Source organism: Monodon monoceros, unplaced genomic scaffold (genome assembly GCF_005190385.1).
Source record: "Monodon monoceros isolate NGI ecotype Baffin Bay Population unplaced genomic scaffold, NGI_Narwhal_1 Super_Scaffold_20, whole genome shotgun sequence".
NCBI classification, from domain to species: domain Eukaryota; kingdom Metazoa; phylum Chordata; class Mammalia; order Artiodactyla; family Monodontidae; genus Monodon; species Monodon monoceros.
Genome location: NW_021703777.1, coordinates 12354181 through 12375661, shown reverse-complemented (window position 1 = coordinate 12375661; position 21481 = coordinate 12354181). Strand labels below are relative to the sequence as shown.

The window sequence follows — 21481 nt, the reverse complement described above, 5'->3', positions numbered from 1 at the left end:
AGGGAAAACACTGGAATATAGCCTTGAAGATATAGTAGGGAACTTGCTGTTTTCCTTCTAAAAGCAAAAAAAAAAATCTATTTCATTAGTAAATTTTTCGTCACCCTCCTTGAAAACTGGATAAAATTTAGTGACTATAAGAGGCAAAGTTTCTACTTTCAAGAAGTTATTTTGCTAACAAAAGAAAAGAAATAAGATATTGCAATATTTTATTGGGATAAAGATAATGGCCAATTAGGAGGTAGGCTTAGGTGAAAATCTGGAAGACTTCTATCCAATACACCAGTTAATATTATTTTGTTAAGTCTCTATAGGCAAAGCACTGTTCAAAACACTGGATCAAGTTACAGAGAAACCAGCTGATTAATAACAAAGATTCCAGAGAGACAAAAGGAACAACCACAAAAGGATTTAAAAATTAAAAATTGTGTGCTATGTATTCCCAGCTGAGGTTCAACAAAGACCTGCTCTCTTGTCTTATTCCAGCTCTCATGTTGTAAACAAGTGTTCTTTTTGCAGTATGTTTAGTGCTACTTTAAAAAAATTTTCTTCATTATCTTAATTGTGGTGATGGTTCCATAAGTGTATATGTCAAACCTAAACTGTAAACTTTAAATATATACAGTTTTTATATTGTAAAAAAAAAAAAATTGTATGATATGATCAATATAGCGGTTACAAAAAGTGACATTGGCTGTTTAAGAAGAGCTCTTGGTTGTTGAAGTGGAAGGAAATCAACAAGTGGAAGTGAGGAAGAAGTGCAAAAAGACGTTATAACTTTAACTGGTCAACCCAGTATATAATTTAGGTTTATAGAGTCAACACCAAAGTATTTTTCCTTTGTGCTCTCTAAACCCTAGTTCCTTAATCTATAAAATAGGTACAATAATCCTTCCCTCAGTGAGGTTTTACAAGAATCAAGTGAGATAATATAGATTGTAAGTGATTTGTACATGATTGAATATGAAGATCAACAATGGAAAAAGGGGGAAGAGAGTAAAGAGGCAGGACAAAAGATGCAAGGGAGAGAATGAGAATAGTAAACAACAAGGCTGTCAGAGCCCGTGTATTAGAGCAGCAGGGCCCCAAGTGAGGACCCACTCTATGAAGCAGCAGCGAAAGCTTCTGCTGGAACCTGTTAGCAATGTAAATCACACACACCTTCTGAGTCAGACACTCTGGGGCCGGGGCCCAGAAATCTGTGTTTTATCAGGCCCACCAGGGAATCTGGATGCTTGCTCAAGTTTGAGAACCGCCGTTACAGAAAACCATGAACATGGTGCAGGCAGTCTAGAGCAGCAGTTCCTGTACTCATTTAAGAAACAGTTATCAAGCACCAACTCTGTTTCAGGACTGGTGTAGATTCTGAGGTTATAGAGACGGCGTCATTTGCCTTCATTACTCCCTAGGCACTTTTCAAGTCACTTCTTTCCTAGTGCTACTTTAAAAAAATTTTTCTTCATTATCTTAACTGTGGTGATGGTTCCACAGGTGTATATGTCAAAACGTAAACTGTATACTTGAAATATATAGTTTTTATATTGTAAAAAAAATTGTGTGATATGATCAATATAGCGGTTACACAAAGTGACGTTGGCTGTTTAGGAAGAACTCTTGGTTGTTGAAGTGGAAGGAAATCAACAATCAATAACAACCCTCGGGGTTTGGATCTCTTTTGGCTGCACATATTAGGTCTTGATTTTTTTCCCCCTTGTTCCTTTGTATTGATAAATCCTAAATTTACATCTCTCTTCTCCAGTTTATCCAATCTCCTTTCATACTTTCAACAGTTTTCAGGTAGAACTCTTGATGTCACTACAAATTCAACACGTGTAAAACAAATAGCCTACTCTTCCTTTCCATGGGGCTCCCCTTCCCATGTTCCTATTTACAGTTTTCCAATTGAGTCTATGGTATCACACCTCTTTCTGTTTAAGGGCATGACCTCCAGAGCCAGGGTTCAAATCCCAGTTCAGCCATTTATTAACGACAACGTGAGCGGTTTATTTAATGTTTCTACATGTCAGTTTCCTTGACTATACAAAGAGATGATAATAGCACCTATCTCTTGGGGTGTTGTGAAGATTAAACGAGTTAGTCTATAGGAAAGTTTTAGAAGAATGACCAGCACAAAACAGATGTGCAATAAATGATAGTATTATTATGGGTAGTATGGGTATTGATTCTTTCTCTTTTGTTCCTTATATTCTCCAGTATCTGTTAATTCTTCTTTCAGATTTGCTGTAAGGGACATTAGAGTTGACTCTCCAGCATCCCTTCCACCCCATTAGATAGACAGTCTGAGCTATGAGTATATGTTCTCAAGGGGATCTGCTCACTCCAGGGGTAAAAATATGACCTAAGATGAACTAATTAAGCAGAAGGGACAGATTTGTTTTCATGCTTGAGAGGAGAGATTGCTCATTCTCTTCTTCTGAATGGAAACAGGGAAGCACATTGTCCCTATTGCTGCGTAAGCCTCCTTCATCACAAGGCAGGTCAGCCTGAGGATAGTCTTATCTCATTCCACCAAGGATGGAGAGTGGAGAGGTGGAAAGAGCCTTGGTCTTTGAAAACACTGCCCTCGCTGAACCTCCGAATCAACCACATTTGAAGACATCTACTGCTAGACGTCTTGCTATGTGAGATAAATTTCTTTCCTTAAGAAAATGTAACTTGGAGTTTATATAAGTAAATCACTTTCTATTGTTATTACTAGATTTTAGTATCTTTATAAAAGTTGACTATCTTTTTCTGCTTCTATTCTTTTCCCACCCATTTCAGTGGATATCACAAATCATTTAAGCATCTTTTTCTAATTACGACTGAAGTAATCTCTGAAATCATCAAACCCAAATGTAATTCAACCAGTGTATGTCTTTCATAACTAGCACCTTCTACCTGTCAAACTGAAATTCTTATTATTTTGTCTTCTTTCCTAAATTTCACAAAAAGCTAAGTTCCAGTTTAATATCATCAAGCTTACCAAACCCAAGGCCAAAGTCTTAATTCTTCTGGTTTTTAACTTACTCTTGGTTCATGCTCGACCAAGTCAGTTAATGGTACCACTTATTTGTTCAGAAGAAGAAGTTATACTGATTCCTCCCTTTGCCTCCCCCATCACATTCATACCATTTGCCAGTCCTATGAGTCTTATAGCTACGAAAGGCGGGAACCTGTCACTCTTCCCCATCTCAGTTATACTACCCTAGACCGACCACCATCATCTCTCTCCTGGACTATCTTTACTAGTCCTAACTTATCTTCCTACATTCACTTTTGCTCACTGCCTCTACTGGCCTCCCTCCCACCATATTTTTTTCTTTATTTTAACAACTAGGGGTAATAAATACTCCTCTTTGAAAAATTCCAGTGGCTTGCCTTTCTTATTTGGAAAACATTTGTAGTCTTTACTATGTTTTCTCAAGGTTCTATAATACAACTGGGCTCAACTAATTCTTCAATCTCCTTTCATACTATTCTCTTGTTTGTTCACTCTGAGCCACCCTGGACTCCTTGTCATTGTTTAAACATTCCAAGCTGTTTCTAACTCCAGAGCTTTTATATTTGTTGTTACCTACGCACAGAATACTCTTCCTACACACTTTACGTTCAAGAACGTAATTAAACATTGCCTCCCTAGAAAGGTTTTCTGTGACCCATACTGATCCATCTTTATTATCTGTCTGAGTTATACTTTCTTTATTGCATGTTTTCCAATAAGAAATTATCCAATTTATTTGTTCTCTTATTATCGTATGTTTCCTCCTTCAACTCTCCAGAATAATGTAAGCTCCAGGAAAGCAAAACCTGTTAATCTTTTTCACTATTTTATCTCTAGAAAAACAAAATAGTATCAAGCACTAAGCTGCTCAACAAATATTTGTTGGTTGAATGAATAAACATTATTCCTATTCTCTAGTAAGTTGCTTGTGTTAGTAATTGCAAGTGAGAGTAGGACTATCTTTTCCCCCTGAAACATTACTTAAGAGCCTGTTGAATATGTACTACATAACTATTTATTATGGAAAAATTTTAAAAAGGCATAAGTTTTGCAATTTTTTTGTAAGCTAAGAACTTAGAACATATTTGAAAAAGTATGAACACAAGAAATGATTAACAAAGAAGTGACATATGTGGTAGAGAGTAGATAAAATATAGAAACACAATGAAGTGCTTGATTAGAGCTGAATTTGCTAAGAAGACTTATGCTGAGGATGGGTCAGGAGTCGGAAACCACAGAATACATAAGATTTGGGTAGGTTTGGAGAGAAAGGGATAATCGTGACACAGTGTGCTGAGATTCAATTAGGATAGTGACTGTGGAATGGAAAGGAGAAAAAAGCAAAAAAGGGACATTTGAAAGCAAGTTTTGGCCTCAACCTTTTTTTCCTTATCTCTATGTCCTTTCCATGGGCTATGTCTCTGGCTTTCATTATCTTAATGGAGAGTTTATCCAAATCTATATCTATCCTTCCAGCCTCTCCCTCAAGCTCTCACCCCGCATTGTCATTTGTCTGTCAGAGTCTCTACATTTCCCTGTATGGATGCACCACTGTCCAGTGTCTCAGACTCAACATGTCTAGATCAAAATTAGCACTTCCACTCTCAAACCAGTTTTTGCTCCTGGCTTCTTTTCTGAGAATAACTTCCCCATCTCCAATCTGGGGCAAGGCTAAGGATTTCAAAATCATGTTTGGTTTCCCTTTCCTTCAACTCTGTGTCTAGCCAATGGCCAACATCACCCCTACAATGTCTCTCTGTTTCCTTCCATTTCTATTGTCTTTAGTTCGTGTCTTTTACTTTTCCTTAGTGATTCATTCACCCATTCATTCAACTAATATTTATCAAACATCTGCTATGTGGTAGGCTTTCTTGTAGATGCTTGGAATAAATCTCTGAATAAAGCAGACAAAAGCCCCTACCTTCTTGGAGCTTATATTATAGATATAGTAGCTTCCTACTGGCATCCTCCTTTCTAGTTAATTCCTTTTTTATTTCATTGTGTACATTCTTTCTAGACTGATCAGAAAGCACACTTCTGATTCTGGTTAGTCTTTATACTGAGTTCTTCAATGACTCTCCATATCATAATCCACACAGCTTGCCCTGATATTCAGAGCCCCTGGGTTCTGCTCTGTTCTATCTCATCAGTCTTAATGAAGTGCTCAGCAACGCTCTACTGAATATATTTTGGCTGGGAGGTAATCTGTTCGACAAATTTCTGCAGTTGCTAAAAAACGCAGAAGAGATTCATATTAGTAAAATTGGTGTGGATTAGCTCAAAGAATATGAGAGACTGCCCAGAAGGGTCATGCTGACTTTTATAGGGAGTGCTACATAGATCTTGGTTAATTAATGGAAAAGAAGCAAAAAGTTGACTAAAATCATCAGAATAAAAATATTACTATAGAAAAGATTATTTTGGAAAAAGACTGAAAACCTTATCGGAACAGAAATCCCACCACACTTAGTTTCAGGGTGCTGGCTCCTCCCATCATATCTCCCTGTCTTACCATGGAACATTGGTAAGAACATCATCAAGGCACAATTTTTATATACATTTTCTGAGACCAGTAATATGTAAAATAAAAACATGTTGAATTTCAATCATTTAAAATAGTCACTAACATTATTTCAAACATAAATAGCTTCATAAAGTGACAGGTATAGAATGGATTATCAAGAAAAAAGGTGAATGCACGCTTTGAGGTATATTTCTGTTTGAAGTTAAAGCAAGGAACTATACTCATTAAAACAAAAATCATTGTTGCCTCTGTTAGATATTATTCTGGACTACATAGACTCATAAATATTATTCCATATGGAAATCTTATACTTTTATCTTAGCCATAATTTAGTTCCAGAAATAGTACAGCCAGCCTTCTGTATTCTACACCGACGGATTCAACCAACCAAAGATTAAAAATATTTGGAAATAAATTTCAGGAAGCTCCCCAAATCAAAACTTGAATTAGTTGTATGCCAGCAACTATTTACATAGCACTTACATTGTATTTACAACTATTTACATAGCATCTACATTGTATTAGGTATTATAAGTAATTCTGAGATGAGTTAAAGTATGCAGAAAAAAGAAAAAAAGAAAGTATATGGGAGGATGTGTGTAGGTTATTTGAAAATATTATGCCGTTTTACATAAGGGACTTGGGCATCCATGGATTTTGGTATCCACGGGGGTCCTGGAACCAATCCCTTGTGGATACCTAGGCATGACTGTAGGTTCTGTTTCATATTAGTAAGCATTCAACATGTGATTAGTCAATCTGGCCAATTATGAAGTTAGTTTTTTCTAGCTGCTTAAAGAACTATGAAATGAGATGGATAAAAGGCAATTATGGATTCCTCCCATTAAAAAGTCATGATGAATGAAAACCTCCATGAAGGAAGAATTAAAGTTTTGGCCAAGTATAGTCTTAAGCTATTTGTAGCAAAACAAGATAAAAGGGAGGGAAAATAATTACAGAATCCTCCCACAGCTTTCAATTTTCAATACTTGTACTGTTTACTTCTGATCAGCTGATGCAAGGCAGCTTCAGTTGCAAATGGATCTGCCCCCTCAGCATAATGGGAGACTCTGCTGGCGTGCTGTTTAAGATTCTGAAAGTTACCTGAATTTCAGGGGAACTAAAATGCCATTCAGTATCTTAATGTGAGAGAAGGCAGCTCCAGGAGCAGCATGAAGGCACTTTGGATGCTTGCTACCATGGTGCACACGGGGGTGTGTGTGTTTAGGGAAGTGGGAGTGGGAACTACGGCATTACGATGTTTGACAGCATGAGTTCAAACCTGGCTCTGCAACTTATTAGCTTTATGTCCTTGGAAAACTGCTCAGCTTTTCTGTGACTCAGTTTCCTCATCTGTAAAAGGAAGTTAATCATGGTATTTACCTTTTATGGCTATTGGGAGGATTGAATGACTTAATATAGTTAGGGCACTTAGGTAGCACCTGGTTGGCTCATAGTAAGCCTTTAATGAATGTTAACTATTATCTTAGGCTATAGTATAGTTTCTCTGTAAGTTAAGGATAGCATAATCCATAGCGTTCTATCCGTCACTTGTGCTACTTTTTCTGCATGTCTATAAAGTAGTGATAATTTAAAAAGCCGATGCAGGGGACATGGGTTCGTGCCCCGGTCCGGGTGGATCCCACGTGCCGTGGAGCGGCTGGGCCCGTGAGCCATGGCCGCTGAGCCTGTGCGTCCAGAGCCTGTGCTCCACAACGGGAAAGGCCACAACAGTGAGAGGCCCGCGTACGGCAAAAAAATAAAAAAGTAAAAATAAAAGGAGATTGAATTTTTAAAACAGTAAAAAATGTCTTGGAGCTGAGTCTGATGTACTAGTTGTTAAATGTATTTACTAAGTAATATCCCTGGCTCCTTTATGTAAGATATAAATGTGCTTCTTAAAACATCTATTTTACTAGTAAATTTTAGAGCTAAAAATTTTTAACAAAGAGAACTGACAGAACAGGGTAGGATGGAACACTGGACTGGCAGCCTGGACTTGTCATCCCCAGGGCATGTCCTGACCAAGGATTAGACTGTGGGCAAGTCACCCAAATTCCCTTCCTGGTTTCACATATGCAAAATTAGGGAGTTCATCTAAATGCATGCCAGAGTCGCATTCATGTCTCATATTTTAAGGTTGTTTCTTCTATCAACATAGTTATCATGGGAGCTCATGTGCTTATTCCCATGTTGTTACTATGCTTACAGTATTTTAAGGGTCTATAAAAGAAGTAGCACATATTTGATTATCCTCAATGATATCAAATTTTCCCTTTAAAAGGAGATTGAGGGCTTCCCTGGTGGCGCAGTGGTTGAGAGTCCGCCTGCCGATGCAGGGGACACGGGTTCGTGCCCCGGTCCGGGAAGATCCCACATGCCGCGGAGCGGCTGGGCCCGTGAGCCATGGCCGCTGAGCCTGCGCATCCAGAGCCTGTGCTCCGCAACGGGAGAGGCCACAACAGTGAGAGGCCCGCATACCGCAAAAAAATAAAAAAATAAAAATAAAAGGAGATTGAATTTTTAAAACAGTAAAAAATGTCTTGGGGCTGAGTCTGGTGAGTAAAATGGGTCGTTTGAATAGAAAAACTGTGATGTAAGTATAATGGAATAAGAGTGTTTTTGAGAGAGGCTTATAAATGACTCTGGAGGGTGTGTGTGTGTGTGTGTGTGTGTGTGTGTGTGTGTGCCTGAGTGTGTGTGCATCCACGTGTGTGCATGAATGTGTGCTTTGAAGTGCAATACACATTTAACCTTTTAAGTTCTGCAATCTTGTGTTATAAACTCAGCCTTTAGGGCTTCCCTGGTGGCGCAGTGGTTGGGAGTCCGCCTGCCAATGCAGGGGACACGGGTTCGTGCCCCGGTCCAGGAAGGTCCCACGTGCCGCGGAGCGGCTGGGCCCGTGAGCCATGGCCGCTGAGCCTGCGCGTCCGGAGCCTGTGCTCTGCAATGGGAGAGGCCACAACAGTGAGAGGCCCGCGTACAGCAAAGAAAAAAAAAAAAAAAAAAAAAAAAAAACTCAGCCTTTAGTCTCACCTAATTTATACCACTGTAATAACTATGCTTTTTGAAAACAACTGCCTTTTGAATGAAATGATACTTACTCAGATCTAGAAACAGCACAAATCTTATTTTTAAAAAAGGCTAATCCAACTTGCTTCCTGCAAAGCAGCTTGGTCCAATGTCGCAGACTCATTATCCAGCTGAAATACTGCTTTGTGTCTTGCACTAGTCATCTATCTTCTGTGTACCTCAGTACTTTTCTCAAAAAAGTCTAATGAAGATTCTTGTTTATAAACGGTACTCTCTTGTACCTTGGATGAAGTGTTCCCCAAATGCTGTATGATGTAAGTACAAGGAAAACAGAATCACGTTAACACTTCAGAATCTACTCCATGAGATTGCACTGCCTGATGGCTGAGTTTGTGTTCAGCAGTGAGAATGTTATTATATGCTTAAGGGTAAAGTCTTGTCATTTTCTTAAAATTTCGCTACTGCTTTGCAAGATTAATAAAACTAATCTCAAATCATATAGTAGCATATATGATAAATATTTTTGAAATATTCACACACTGGAAATATCATCAACGGTACTTATACCTCCATTTATTTAGACCAAATACTGCAATAAATGTAAATCACTTTGGTTCTCCAGTGGAAGCAGCAGTCAGAGTGATTGGTAAACCCCACAGGATGTTAGTCACAAAAATAGCTCCATCAGGATTCAGGAAACAGAAAAAAGTGACAAAAAAGCTACCTCACTTTTTCTCTTTCATTGAAATTCCCTAAATTCAGCATTCTAAATTTAAAACAAATGTTTTAAAGGGGGATTGCTTTGAAATATGAATCGTACATTCTTTTCAGTGGTTTCCAGAGGCTATTCCTTGTTTACTATATGCATATTACATGAGAAAAGAAAGTGATTTCTTTCATTTAAATGTTAAAATGTATATTATTGTCTTAAATAAAAATATATGTATAAACATATATTAGTATTTTCTTCTACTATCTCCCTTTGAAAGTGAACCTTCAATGTTCCCTCTGGTTTTGCAGCTCCTCAAACATATTTTCTTACTTTATATAAACATGTGCATCTAAACTATCTATTTTTCTTAACCTAGAACAGAGAATGTGAATGTGATGAAATCAGTTGGTTTTAGCACTGTGTATGTGTGTGCGCACATGCATGTGTGTAAGTGTTGGTATATACAGTTGACCCTTGAACAATGTGGGGTTAGCAGTGCTGACCTTCCTCATAGTAGCAAATTTGCATGTAACTTATGTTACAGGGGTATCCTAGGTTCCTCCTTATCTGAGGTTCCTCCATGTCTGCCATTCTGCATCCCTGGATTCAACCAACAGTGAATCATGTAGTACTATAGTATGTACTATTAAAAAAAAATCCGTGTATGAGTGGGCCTGAGCAGTTCACACCCATGTTGTTCAAGGGTAAACTGTATATATAATTTAAAAAATAATATCTGGTGTGTGAGAGAGAAGAACAATACTACTAGGGATATATTAACATGATTTGAGCAACTACAGAACAAAAATCTGTAAGCCAGAAGATTGTTTGACATATCAAAGTATCTACTAAGTAGTGGATTATCATGTTGTTGTTTTAAAATACCCATTACTTTTCTAGAAATAATTTTCCAGTTGGTTTTACTTAGAGGTGAAATAGAGCTTATACAAAACTTGTAATAGATGAACAAGAAGGAAAAATAAGAGTTGGAAGGAGAAGAAAAGAGTGGGCTGTTTATGGCCACTTGGATCTGCACATCCTTCCCCTTTCAGATTCCTGGATTATATGTAATCCTCTGATTTCCACCAAGTCCTGTCCATCCCTCTTCAAACTGTACCTTTTTTCTAATCTTTTCTCCTTCTCATTGAGAACATTCTCACTGCTTAACAGCTGGAATACTACACCGCCTTGTAAATGGCCTTCCTCAGTTGAACTCTGTCTTCGTCTAACCCAACACCTGGGACCCTTCAAATACTCCTTTCTCTAGATATTCTCCTCTTCAGAGCCCCACAAAGCTGGTGAGGACACAAGCTCTAAACTGTGTTTGAGTCCTAGCTCTACTTGTCATTAATGTGTGACTTTGTAAGATACATAACTCTGAGTCTCAGTTTCCTCAAATTTATAAATGCAATTAATAAATGTCCAATTCACAGAGTTGTGGTGAGCATTATATGAAATACATCAAGTGTTTAGCACAGTATACACTTATTAGACAGCAGCTATCAATATTTTGGTGTATCACATTTAATTTTCGCTTCTCTACCTGTATTCACCTGTCAACATTCTCTCCAGTCAAGTTGTTCTTTCTCATTGTCCTTTCACTACACGACGACTGTTTTCACACTTGTTATTTCATGTTTTTCTGAGTTTCATGTTTTTCTTACCTGTACCCGTCCCCATATCCAAATTCTATTTTCCCTTGAAGCCTTCCAGCTCAAGTCTAATAAAATCTTTTCTATCCTACTCAGCAATGATTTCCTTTTCTCTAATTTTTTCAGCATTGTCTATATAATGCAGTTTAATGTATAAGTTCATATTACTTAATGTTGACATATGTATCTTGATAACGTCACTCCTGCTCTCAGAGTGGAGGGACTGTATATATTTTGTATGTCTAAAGAGAAAACAATTAATTTGTTTGTTTGACTTCTGGTTATGTCCTTCCAGCCAACCAAGTGCAGAGTTTTAAGCCAGTTGGTGACTTATTTTGGAGCTGCTATAGGCAATCAGTGGAGGCTGCTTTTTTCTCTTCCTGAAAAGGGAACAAAGTGCTTAGAAAGTTGGGAAATAAAAGGATTAGGGCTCTATGATTTTAAGTTAAAGAAATATTTTCTACCTGCCTTTTTGGAATGAAAGTATAAAAATTCTTACAGCTGTGAGTGGAAAGAAAGGTGGACATGTGATGTTTGTTTTCTCTTTCTTGTCAGTTTTACTAATCATTGTATGAAAAATTAGAGAAACCAAGATAAACAGAAAATTATTATGATAAGAAAAGATAGAAGACTTTTTAATATCAAGTAAGCACAAAGGATAAGTACTCAACGTATTTGATTATAAGTAAATAGGATCATTTTTGAGCACAAAGTTAGGTAGATCTTTTATTCATTCATCAAATATTTATTGAATGCTTACTCTATGAAGGCATGAGGTAGGCACTGGGAAAAGACTATATCCAAGTAGTTCAAAGCTAAACAAATAGGGCTTCCCACCCTCAGTTTCTGTGTCTATAAAATGAGGATAATAATAGTACTTACCTCATGTAAGAACTCAGGGTCTGGTACACAGTAAGCATTATACAGTATGTTTTATATTATTTTTATAAGCTTTTAAAAGAAAGATAAGGGAAGACAAGGTGCATGAACACCAAAAAACTAAACATAGAAGTAAAAAATTTCCAGTTTTATTGCTTTTTTGTGATTCTGAGCAAGTTATTTACCCATTTGGACTAGTTATCCCTGGTAAAAAAGGGAACTACTGTTCATTCCATTTCTAAAAATTCTGAAATTCTGTGATTAGGTTGAAATATTGTTTATGCATCTTTGCCACTCTCCATGAATTCAACAAAATCATTCTCCATGCAGTTTGAAATATGTCCTTGTTTTTGTGCCACTAGGTGGTTCTATTCCCAAAGTTTAGGGTTAGCAGCCAATAGGCGAAAAGGGACTCTTTTACTGATGAAGCATAAAATTAAACTCATGAGTTAGTTACTCCTTGACACCCACTAAGAGGTGAGAACAGGAGTGAGCTTGTACTAAATGCTCAATAAATATTTTTTTGTTATCTTTTTAGCCTTATGAATAGTTAAGGTTCTAAGATCGACACTGGAACTAATTTTATTAACAGCATAACGATATCACTCTGAAAAATTCAGTTATCTTCCATTCACAGATGTCTTTAATGTAACAACTTTTGATGATTTTATTATACTAAGAACTATTATGAGACAAAGGCCACAGAAAACATTTGATGAACAAATAGTGTCAGAGAATTCATTGTAAACATTACCCACCACACTAGTACTCTGACCCATATATCTGATGAGATATATAAATTCTTTAATTTCTGCTACCAAATTATCTAGTATCTGTAGAGACCAACGAAACAAAATTCTTCTATCCAAATCTACAGTCATATATTGTAGCACTTATTGGTCCTTAAAAGTCACTCCTATACACGTCCACTCGCATACAATTGCACAAGTGAGCATATCACTACAGCCTATGCCTCTGATGCCTGACATGATGCTTGCCAAAGCTCAGGACCATCCACTCAGTGTATGTACTTGTAGACTAATAACTCTAATAACTGTGCACTAATATGCAAGTGTGTAATAAAGAAATAGACAACATTTCATATGATTGTTCTGAAGTCATTAAAACGTAAAGCATACAAGATATTGGGCAGATAGCAGATAATAAACGTAGTTACTATATCAGTATATAATATTTATTACATCTTAAAGTACTTTGATATCTAATATGTGTGGTATAGGCACATAGTTACTTGAGATATAATTAGTATTTACTTATTAAAAATCACTCTGAATACTGTCATTTCACTGAATATAATCACATGAGCAATCAGTGATCTAGTTTAACTAGTGGTCCAGGATAAGTTGTTGTAGTAAAGCTATTTATAATAATTTCTAAAGTATAATACAATGATTAAGTGTGATGGTCTCTATAACTTTTAAATTAGTTAATAAAAAGGAGTTCTTTTTTCCCTGATGGCTATAGCAAAAGGGAATGAATGCAGATATTTTCTGGGTTCAGGGAGAGAGTTTAGGTGATAGATTAACGCTGCACACATGTATAGAGGGGGGCTGGCCAGATCGTGTTTCTTTCCTCTCTCTTCCTCCAGATGTGTCCAGGGGACTAGAATGCAGAGTGTCATTATTAAGGAACTCCACAGAGAAGGACAATTTAAATTGTCAACATCCATGATGCTAATCAAAGAAAAAATAATGCTCATTGCTTAATATTGTGTTTTAGTAGTTCAATGAAATATACTCACTCAGAATTAAAATCTCTGTAAGGTAAAACACCACATGGATAATAAGAAATAGAACATTTGGTGTGATTGATTAAATGCTTCTTTAATTGCTATTATGTTTGTGTATTGATTTTATTGGCTTCATTTTTTTTGGCATAAAAGACCCAGAAATCAGGTCTGGAAACAAAAAATATCTGTAGTGAAGAAAAAGCCAATTAACCGCAACTAAGGAATAAACCATCCTTTTCCTGATGACCTGGTTCATGTTAAGGATCCATTAAACTTCTCTGCTGGTCTTTTACCATAAAACCCTGGCATTCCCTTCATTCCATTATGCTTTCCATCCTCTCTTCTAAATTCATAAAAACAATGGTGTGCCTCTTCTAACAAGTAGAAGAACAATGGTGGTCCCTGGGACGAGAAGCTGCATAGAGGCCTGCAGTTGACCCGCAACTCGCAGCAGAATTCAGCCAAATCACAGCTCTTATGTTCCATCAATGAGAAATAACTTTTTTTTTTTTTTTTGATGTGGACCATTTTTAAAGTCTTTATTGAATTTGTTACAATATTGCTTCTGTTTTATGTTTTGGATTTTTGGCCGCGAGGCATGTGGGATCTTAGCTACCTGACCAGTGATCAAACATGCACCCCCTACATTGGAAGGCGAAGTCTTAACCACTGGACCACCAGGGAAGTCCTGAGAAATAACGTTTTTAAAGTCACTGATTTGGGTTGTTTGCTACACAGAAAAGGTGACTAATGTAGGACCCTAGAGTTAATTTAATATCTTCATTTGCTGATAAAGAGAGAGGCCTAGGTTTTTAGTTAGCTAACAGAAGAGTTATAACATAAATCTGGACTACTGACTTGTTTTGTTAAACACAAAATGCCTGGCTTTTTGTTATCTTCAAATTTGGAGGAATACAACTCAAATAGTTTAAAATTTGGGGCCTTAGTACTACCTAGAGTACTACCCAGTACTGCTCTCTTTCATCTGGCTTTAGCTTTTAGAAAATAGGTACAAAAATGTCTAGTAATAAATCAAATAAATCAGTGGCAAATAGAACATACTTCTACCTGAAAGATATTTCTCTCTCTTAGGTCCAACCTTGTTTGGTAGTAGAGATAATAAAATGCAGTGATCTTGTAAATTCCTTTCAGGCCCAAGTCTTTTATCTACATCATTAATATAAAATATACATTTAAAATTTTCTTTCTTAAACAGCTTATAATAGAAAATTCTGACTTGAGGATGAGTATAATTTCTTAATAAACTGTCTCCTAAATTTCCATGACAAAGTTTCACGTATACTTTGACACCAATGACAGACTCTAAAATTTTTACTCTTTTCCTTTGCAAAATTGATATGGAAACATCCCTATCAGTATGTGCTTCAAAACTTTAACCTGGTCCTGAAGTTTATTTTATGCTTTGGTGTTTTTAGAAAGGAATTAATTTTGCTAACTCTATGACAGTTTTAGCCCCAAAAAATTCAGAGGCTAAACTCAATTAAGTTTTTATTTTATTTTGTGTATCAGTTTTTTGAGAATAACCAGTTATATGCAGCAGTAACTTTTCCCTGTTTATGAGAAAAATAATACTTTAGTACATGCTTTAGAAAATGTCTTATTGAACAATCACTTATAATTCCCTTTTGTTGTTGTTGTTTACTGTGGTTTTCCAAACAAGGAAAACAAAATGTAGTAAACTAAATGGAGTAACCAAGTGGATTTTCCTTTTTCTATATTTCCTCTCTTCTTATTTGGACCATACACAAATCTTACCTTTGTGAAAAAACATCCCGGTAAGGACTGCCATGCTGCAATGCAATTCCATATCCTCGATCAGCAACAGTATTCCCAATGGTGTAAAAGGAGCAGTCTGGGTCATTGATAGCCACGTATTCCAATACAGCTGCATCCCATACAAAAGCATAATTTCCATATTTTACCTGTGCAAATATGGAGAACAAAAGAAGAAAACAGGATTTAAGGTTGGAATTTTAAGTCATATAGACAGGATAAAAAATGTTACATTGGTATATATTTAATTGTGCAAAAAATTAATAGGACCTGTATTTCAGACTAAACACCTATTCTGCATGAGAATTTGGCTTCTGGTTAATTTACAGCTCTGTTCTCTTGGAAATGTAATAAAGTTGGAATGTAAAATGACGCCTGAGTAGTAAATGTCATCTGAACTGGGAGAACAGTAAATGCAGGAAAGGAAACCATGTCATTGAGCTTCTCTGAGTGCAGTAATTCTTATAGCTGGCCTTGTGTCTTTGGGGACCCTGGAAATTGTGCTTTTGGAGTTGTTACAAGAGATATTGACTCCTTTGGATTATTAGGCTTCCAAGCCAGATAGGCTTTTGCACCCACCCAATATGGGTATCATCTTCTTGCCTGTGATGTATATTCTAAATGAATTCTGCAAGTAAAACTCACACTGAAGAGAAATAACTAACACTGGCCTGCTGGCAAGATATATTTCTTGTCCTTCTAAGTTAATCTGTTGCCAAGTGTGACCTATGGTAATCTTGTAGCCAAACTTGGTGGGCATTGCGATAAGGAAAAAAATAATTATACAACCTTGTCTATCACCATGTAGGGAACATGACTTTATTCTGGGTTATTTACAATATCTTTTGGTGATTATCTTTTTTTCCCTCAGTAACCTAAGTCAAAATTTTATCAAAAATAAATACTGATATTAATAAAGTTAATTTAGAAAATTATTACATATACAGAACTTAATGAATTCATAAAATAAACAGAATAATTAAATTAAATATTGTTTGTTTATTTGCTTATTTATTTATTTGAGGGGAAAGTAATTTCTTGGTAAATCTGATTAGGGAAAAAGAAAAAATGTATAAGTACAGGTAGAGGGAATGATGTCAGCAAAATGGGTGAACAGGAGGTCCCTCACATTCATAACCCCAGAGAAACGACAATTTGGCAGCCATCCACAGACAAAAGTGCCTTTGTGTGAGCCTTGGGACCCAGGCTGCAAAACTCTGGTGGAGTCTAAAACTGACAAAGAATGCTTTCAGAAGGTAGGCCTGTACCCCAGTGGCCGGTTGGCTAACCGTGGTCCTGGCTGCAGTCCTAGAAGCAGCCCTATTTCCCTGTGGACTCTGCTCCAGATATGTAAAGGTAACAGGTAAGGATGTCCATTCTCACCACTTCTATTCAATACAGTACTAGAAGTTCTAGCCAGAGTAATTAGACAAGAAAAAAAATCCACATTTGAAAGGAAGAAGTGAAATTATCTCTATTTGCAGATGACATGATCATATGTGTAGAAAATCCTAAAGAGTATACAAAAAACTACTAAAACTAATAAACAAATTCAGTCAAGTTACAGGACACAAAATAAACATACAAAACGTTGTGGCATTTCTATACACAAACAATGAACTATCTGAAAAGGAAATTAAGAAAATCCCATTTACAAAACAACAAAAAGAATAGAAGAAACTAAACCAAAAAGGTGAAAGATTTGTACAGTGAAAATTACAGTAATGAAAAGAATTAAAGAGGACAAAGATAAATGGAAAAACATCTTATGTTCATGGATTGGAAAAATATTGTTAAAATATCCTGGCTACCCAAAGTGATATACATATTCAATAAAATCCCTATCAAAATTCCAATGGCATTCTTTACAGAAATAGAAAAAACAATCCTAAAATTCATATGTAACCACAAAAGACCCAAGATTACCAAAGCAATCTTGAGCAAGAAGAACAAAGCTGGAGGCATCATGCCTCCTGATTTTAAAATATGTTGCAAAGCTATAGTAATTGAAACACTATGGTACTGGCATAAAAACAAACATATAGATCAAGGGAGCAAAATAGAGATTCCAGAAACAGATCCACACATTTATGGTCAACTAATCTTCTGAAAGGATGCCAAGAACACATAATAGGGACAGGATAATCTCTTCAATAAATGAAGCTGGGAAAACTGGATATCCACACAGAGGAAATGAACTTGGAATCCTATCTCACACCATATACAAAAATCAACTCAAAATGGATTAAAGACTTAAGCATAGGACCTGAAACTGTAAAATTCCTAGGAAAAAACACAGGGTAAAAGCATCTTGACATTTGTCTGGATAATGATTTTTGGATATGACATGATCAAAAACATAGGAAACAAAAGCAAATACAGACAAATGAGCTATCAAACTAAAAAGCTTCTGCACAGCAAATGAAATAATCAACAGAGTGAAAAGGCAGGCTATAGAATGGTAAAAAAATATTTGCAAACTATATATCTGATAAGAGGTTAATGTCAAAAAAAAATATAGGGAACTCCTACGACTCCACAGCAAAAACATAAAACTTGATTAAAAAATGGGAAAAGGACATTTCTCAAAAGAAGACATACAAAAGGCCAAAAGATACATGAAAAGGTGCTCAATATTACTACTCATCAGGGAAATGCAAATCAAAACCACAATGAGATATCATCTCAAACTTGTTAGAATGGCTATTACCAAAAATGACATGACATGTCATTTGAAATGAAATGACAAGACTAAGCGAGGAGATGGAGAAAAGGGAATCCTTGTACCCTGTTGTTGGGGTGTAAATTGTCACAGCTAGTAGGGAGGCTCCTCAAAAAAAATAAAAACAGAACTACCATACGATCGGGTATATATCCAAAAGAAATGAAATCAGGATCTCAAAGATATATATGCACTCCCAGGGTCATCACAGCATTATTCATAATAGCCAAGATACAGAAACAACTTAAATGTTCATCAACAGATGAATGGGTAAAGAAAATGGATAAATAATAATGAATATACAATGGAATATTATTCATCTTTCAACAAGAAGGAAATTCTGCCATTTGCAACAACATGGATGAACCCAGAGGACATTATGCTAAGTGAAATAAACCAGACACAGAAAGACAAACACTACATGATCCCACTTACATGTGGAATCTAAAATAGTCAGACTCACAGAAGCACAGAGTAGAATGGTGGTCGACGGGGGCTGGGAGGTGGGAGAAATGGGGAGATGGGGGTCAAAGGATACAAAATCTCAGTTATGCAAGATGAATACATTCTGGAGATTTAACATACAGCACGGTGAGTAGAGTTAACAATACACGGAATTACATATCTGAAATTTGCTAAGAGGGTATATCTTAAGTGTCCTTATGACAAGAAACCGTAACTATGTGAGATGATGGATGTGTTGATCAGCCTCATTGTGGTGATCATTTCACAATGTATACTTGGATCAAAACATCAAGTTGTGTACCTTAAATATATATAGTTTTTTGGGCAGTTGTACATCAATAAAGTTAAAAATACAGATAGTTAGAAACTGGAAATGAAATAAAATATTCAGAAAGATGTTCAAAAATAATTGTATGCATGATTCTATAGGAATAAAATTAAAATATCAATAATGTCGATAATTTCCTGGAAAAAGAGAAATTGCCAAATTTTCTCAAGTAGAAGTAAAAATGTCTCTAGCACAAAGAAAGAGCTAAATTAACCTTGATACTAAAATATGAGAAACCTCCAAAAATCTCAGTCTTGTTTTCCCCAAAATATCAGCAAACTGATTTTCATGGTATAGTAGAAGAAAAATGTAGCATTATTAAACAAAAACTATCAACACTGCTTCAGTATTAGGAAAGTTATTGGGATAATATATATTATAAATGAGGCTTTATAAAATTTTTAAATGATCTTTCAACAGACACCAAAAAGATATTTGACAAAACTGAAAACCATTACTTATCTCCTATCTATCTATCTATATATCTATCTATCTACCTATCTAGTAATGCACAAATAAAAAGTTTCTTCTTTAATGATGTATAGAATAACTACCTCAAACAAGCAGCACATCTTTTGGAAACTGAAACTCTAATGGCATTACCATCAAAGCCAAGAAAATGGTGCCTACTATACCCCCCCAAACTTAACATGATTGTGATCATTTTAGCCTATGCAATAAAGCAGGAAACAAATTCTGATTTCAAGCTATTGGGACAAAATTATTATTATTTGATGACATACTTATGAAGTCCACAAGAATCAATGGAAAAAAAATAGAAAATGCAGATGTGGTACATATATACAATGTAATATTACTCAGCCATGAAAAGGAACAAAATTGGGTAATTTGTAGAGATGTGGCTGGACCTAGAGTCTGTCATACAGAGTGAAGTAAGTCAGAAAGAGAAAAACAAATATCGTATATTAACACATGTGTGTGGAATCTAGAAAAATGGTACAGATGAACCTATTTTCAGGGCAGGAATAGAGATGCAGATGTAGGAAACGGATGTATGGACACGTTGCCGGTGTGGGGGGTGGGATGAATTGGGAGATTGGGATTGACGTATGTGCACTGCTATGTGTAAAACAGATAGCTAGCGGGAACCAGCTGTATAGTGCAGGGAGCTCAGCTTGGTGCTCTGTGGTGACCTAGATGGATGGGATGGGTGGGGGTGGGAGGGAGATCCAAGAGGGAGGGGATATATATATACATATAGCTGATTCACTTCATTATACAGCCGAAACTAACACAACATTGTAAAGCAACTATACCCCAATTAAAAAAAAAAAAAAAGAAAAGAAAGATTTCAACATATAGATTGGTTATAAATAGATATATGAAAATCAACTGCTTTTCTATTAACACATCAATAAGAGATAATATATAATTTGACTAAAAATATCCACTTACACTAAATACAAATATCTAGGAATAAATTTAACCATAAATGAGTAGGATTGTATATAGAAACCTTCAACACTTGACTGAGGAAGACTTGAACTCATTTCTAGATAAGATGTAACATATTCCTAAAAGAACAGATGCACAATTGTAAAAGAAATGTCAATTTTCCTCATGTTATTTGATACTTAATGCAATCTAAGCAAAATGTCCAAAGAATGTCTTAGGACTCATTAAAATCTTTGCATATTTACTTGGAAGAAAATAGATGAGAATAGCAAAAAATTTTGAAAATAAAAAATGACTGGAGACTTAGAATACTAAATAGTGGAACATGCTATAAAGCTTAAAAATAAAATAGCACAGAAATTCTTTGAGAATAGAAAATTGGCAGAATAGACATAAAAGCTTACAGAACTGATGAAAGTATACAAATGTCATATATAGACTGTATTACAAAGACCGCAGTCCAAATCAGTGTGGCAGATAAGAAATACTTTTAAAAAGATAGTGATTATTTTAAAAGGTCAATATCAAAGCACTATGTCACACCATATACAAAATAAATTCCTATAGTGTAAAACATTAATTATAATGGACAGAGAACCCAAATTTTAAAAATCCACAAAACTGGAAGAACATGTAAGACTGTATTTTCTGATATTGGAAAAAGAATAGGATATCTAAACATAAATGTAGAGAAAGAAAATATAAATAATTATTTGATACATTTAACTCAGCCCTCTGTATCCATGGGTTTTGCATCCATGGATTCACCCAACTACAGACAGAAAATATTCAAAAAATAAAATTCCAGAAAGTTCCAAAAAGATTTATCCCAGATTAAGTTGGAGGTTGAATTTGCTGTATGCCTGCAACTACTTACATAGCATTTACATTGTATTTGCAACTATTTACATCACATTTATATTGTATTAGGTATGATAAGTAATCTAGAGATGACTTAAAAGTACATGGGAGGATGTGTGTAGGTTATATGCAAATACTATATGATTTTATATAAGAGACTTGAGCATCCCTGGATTTTGGGGGTCCTGGAACTAATCCCTTGCAAATACTGAAGGACAACTATACTGCCTTTTTAATATATTTGCTTAGACCAGGCCAATATCAGATACTCGATAAAAAGTTTTGCATGAAATATGGTCTAAAATCTTCAGACCAGTTTACTGTGCTCAGTGGATATTTAT

The 21481-nt window shown here is 35.7% G+C and overlaps 1 protein-coding gene across 2 annotated transcripts in view; it reads right to left on the bottom strand.

The window, feature by feature from the left end:
- GRID2 (glutamate ionotropic receptor delta type subunit 2) overlaps window positions 1-21481 on the bottom strand; it is a 1355616-nt gene that overhangs the window by 107293 nt on the left and 1226842 nt on the right. For both annotated transcript variants that reach the window (XM_029236088.1, XM_029236089.1), the window contains one exon: window positions 15331-15497. In XM_029236088.1, coding sequence (XP_029091921.1) covers window positions 15331-15497 — 167 coding nt within the window. The remainder of the gene's footprint in view (window positions 1-15330; window positions 15498-21481) is intronic.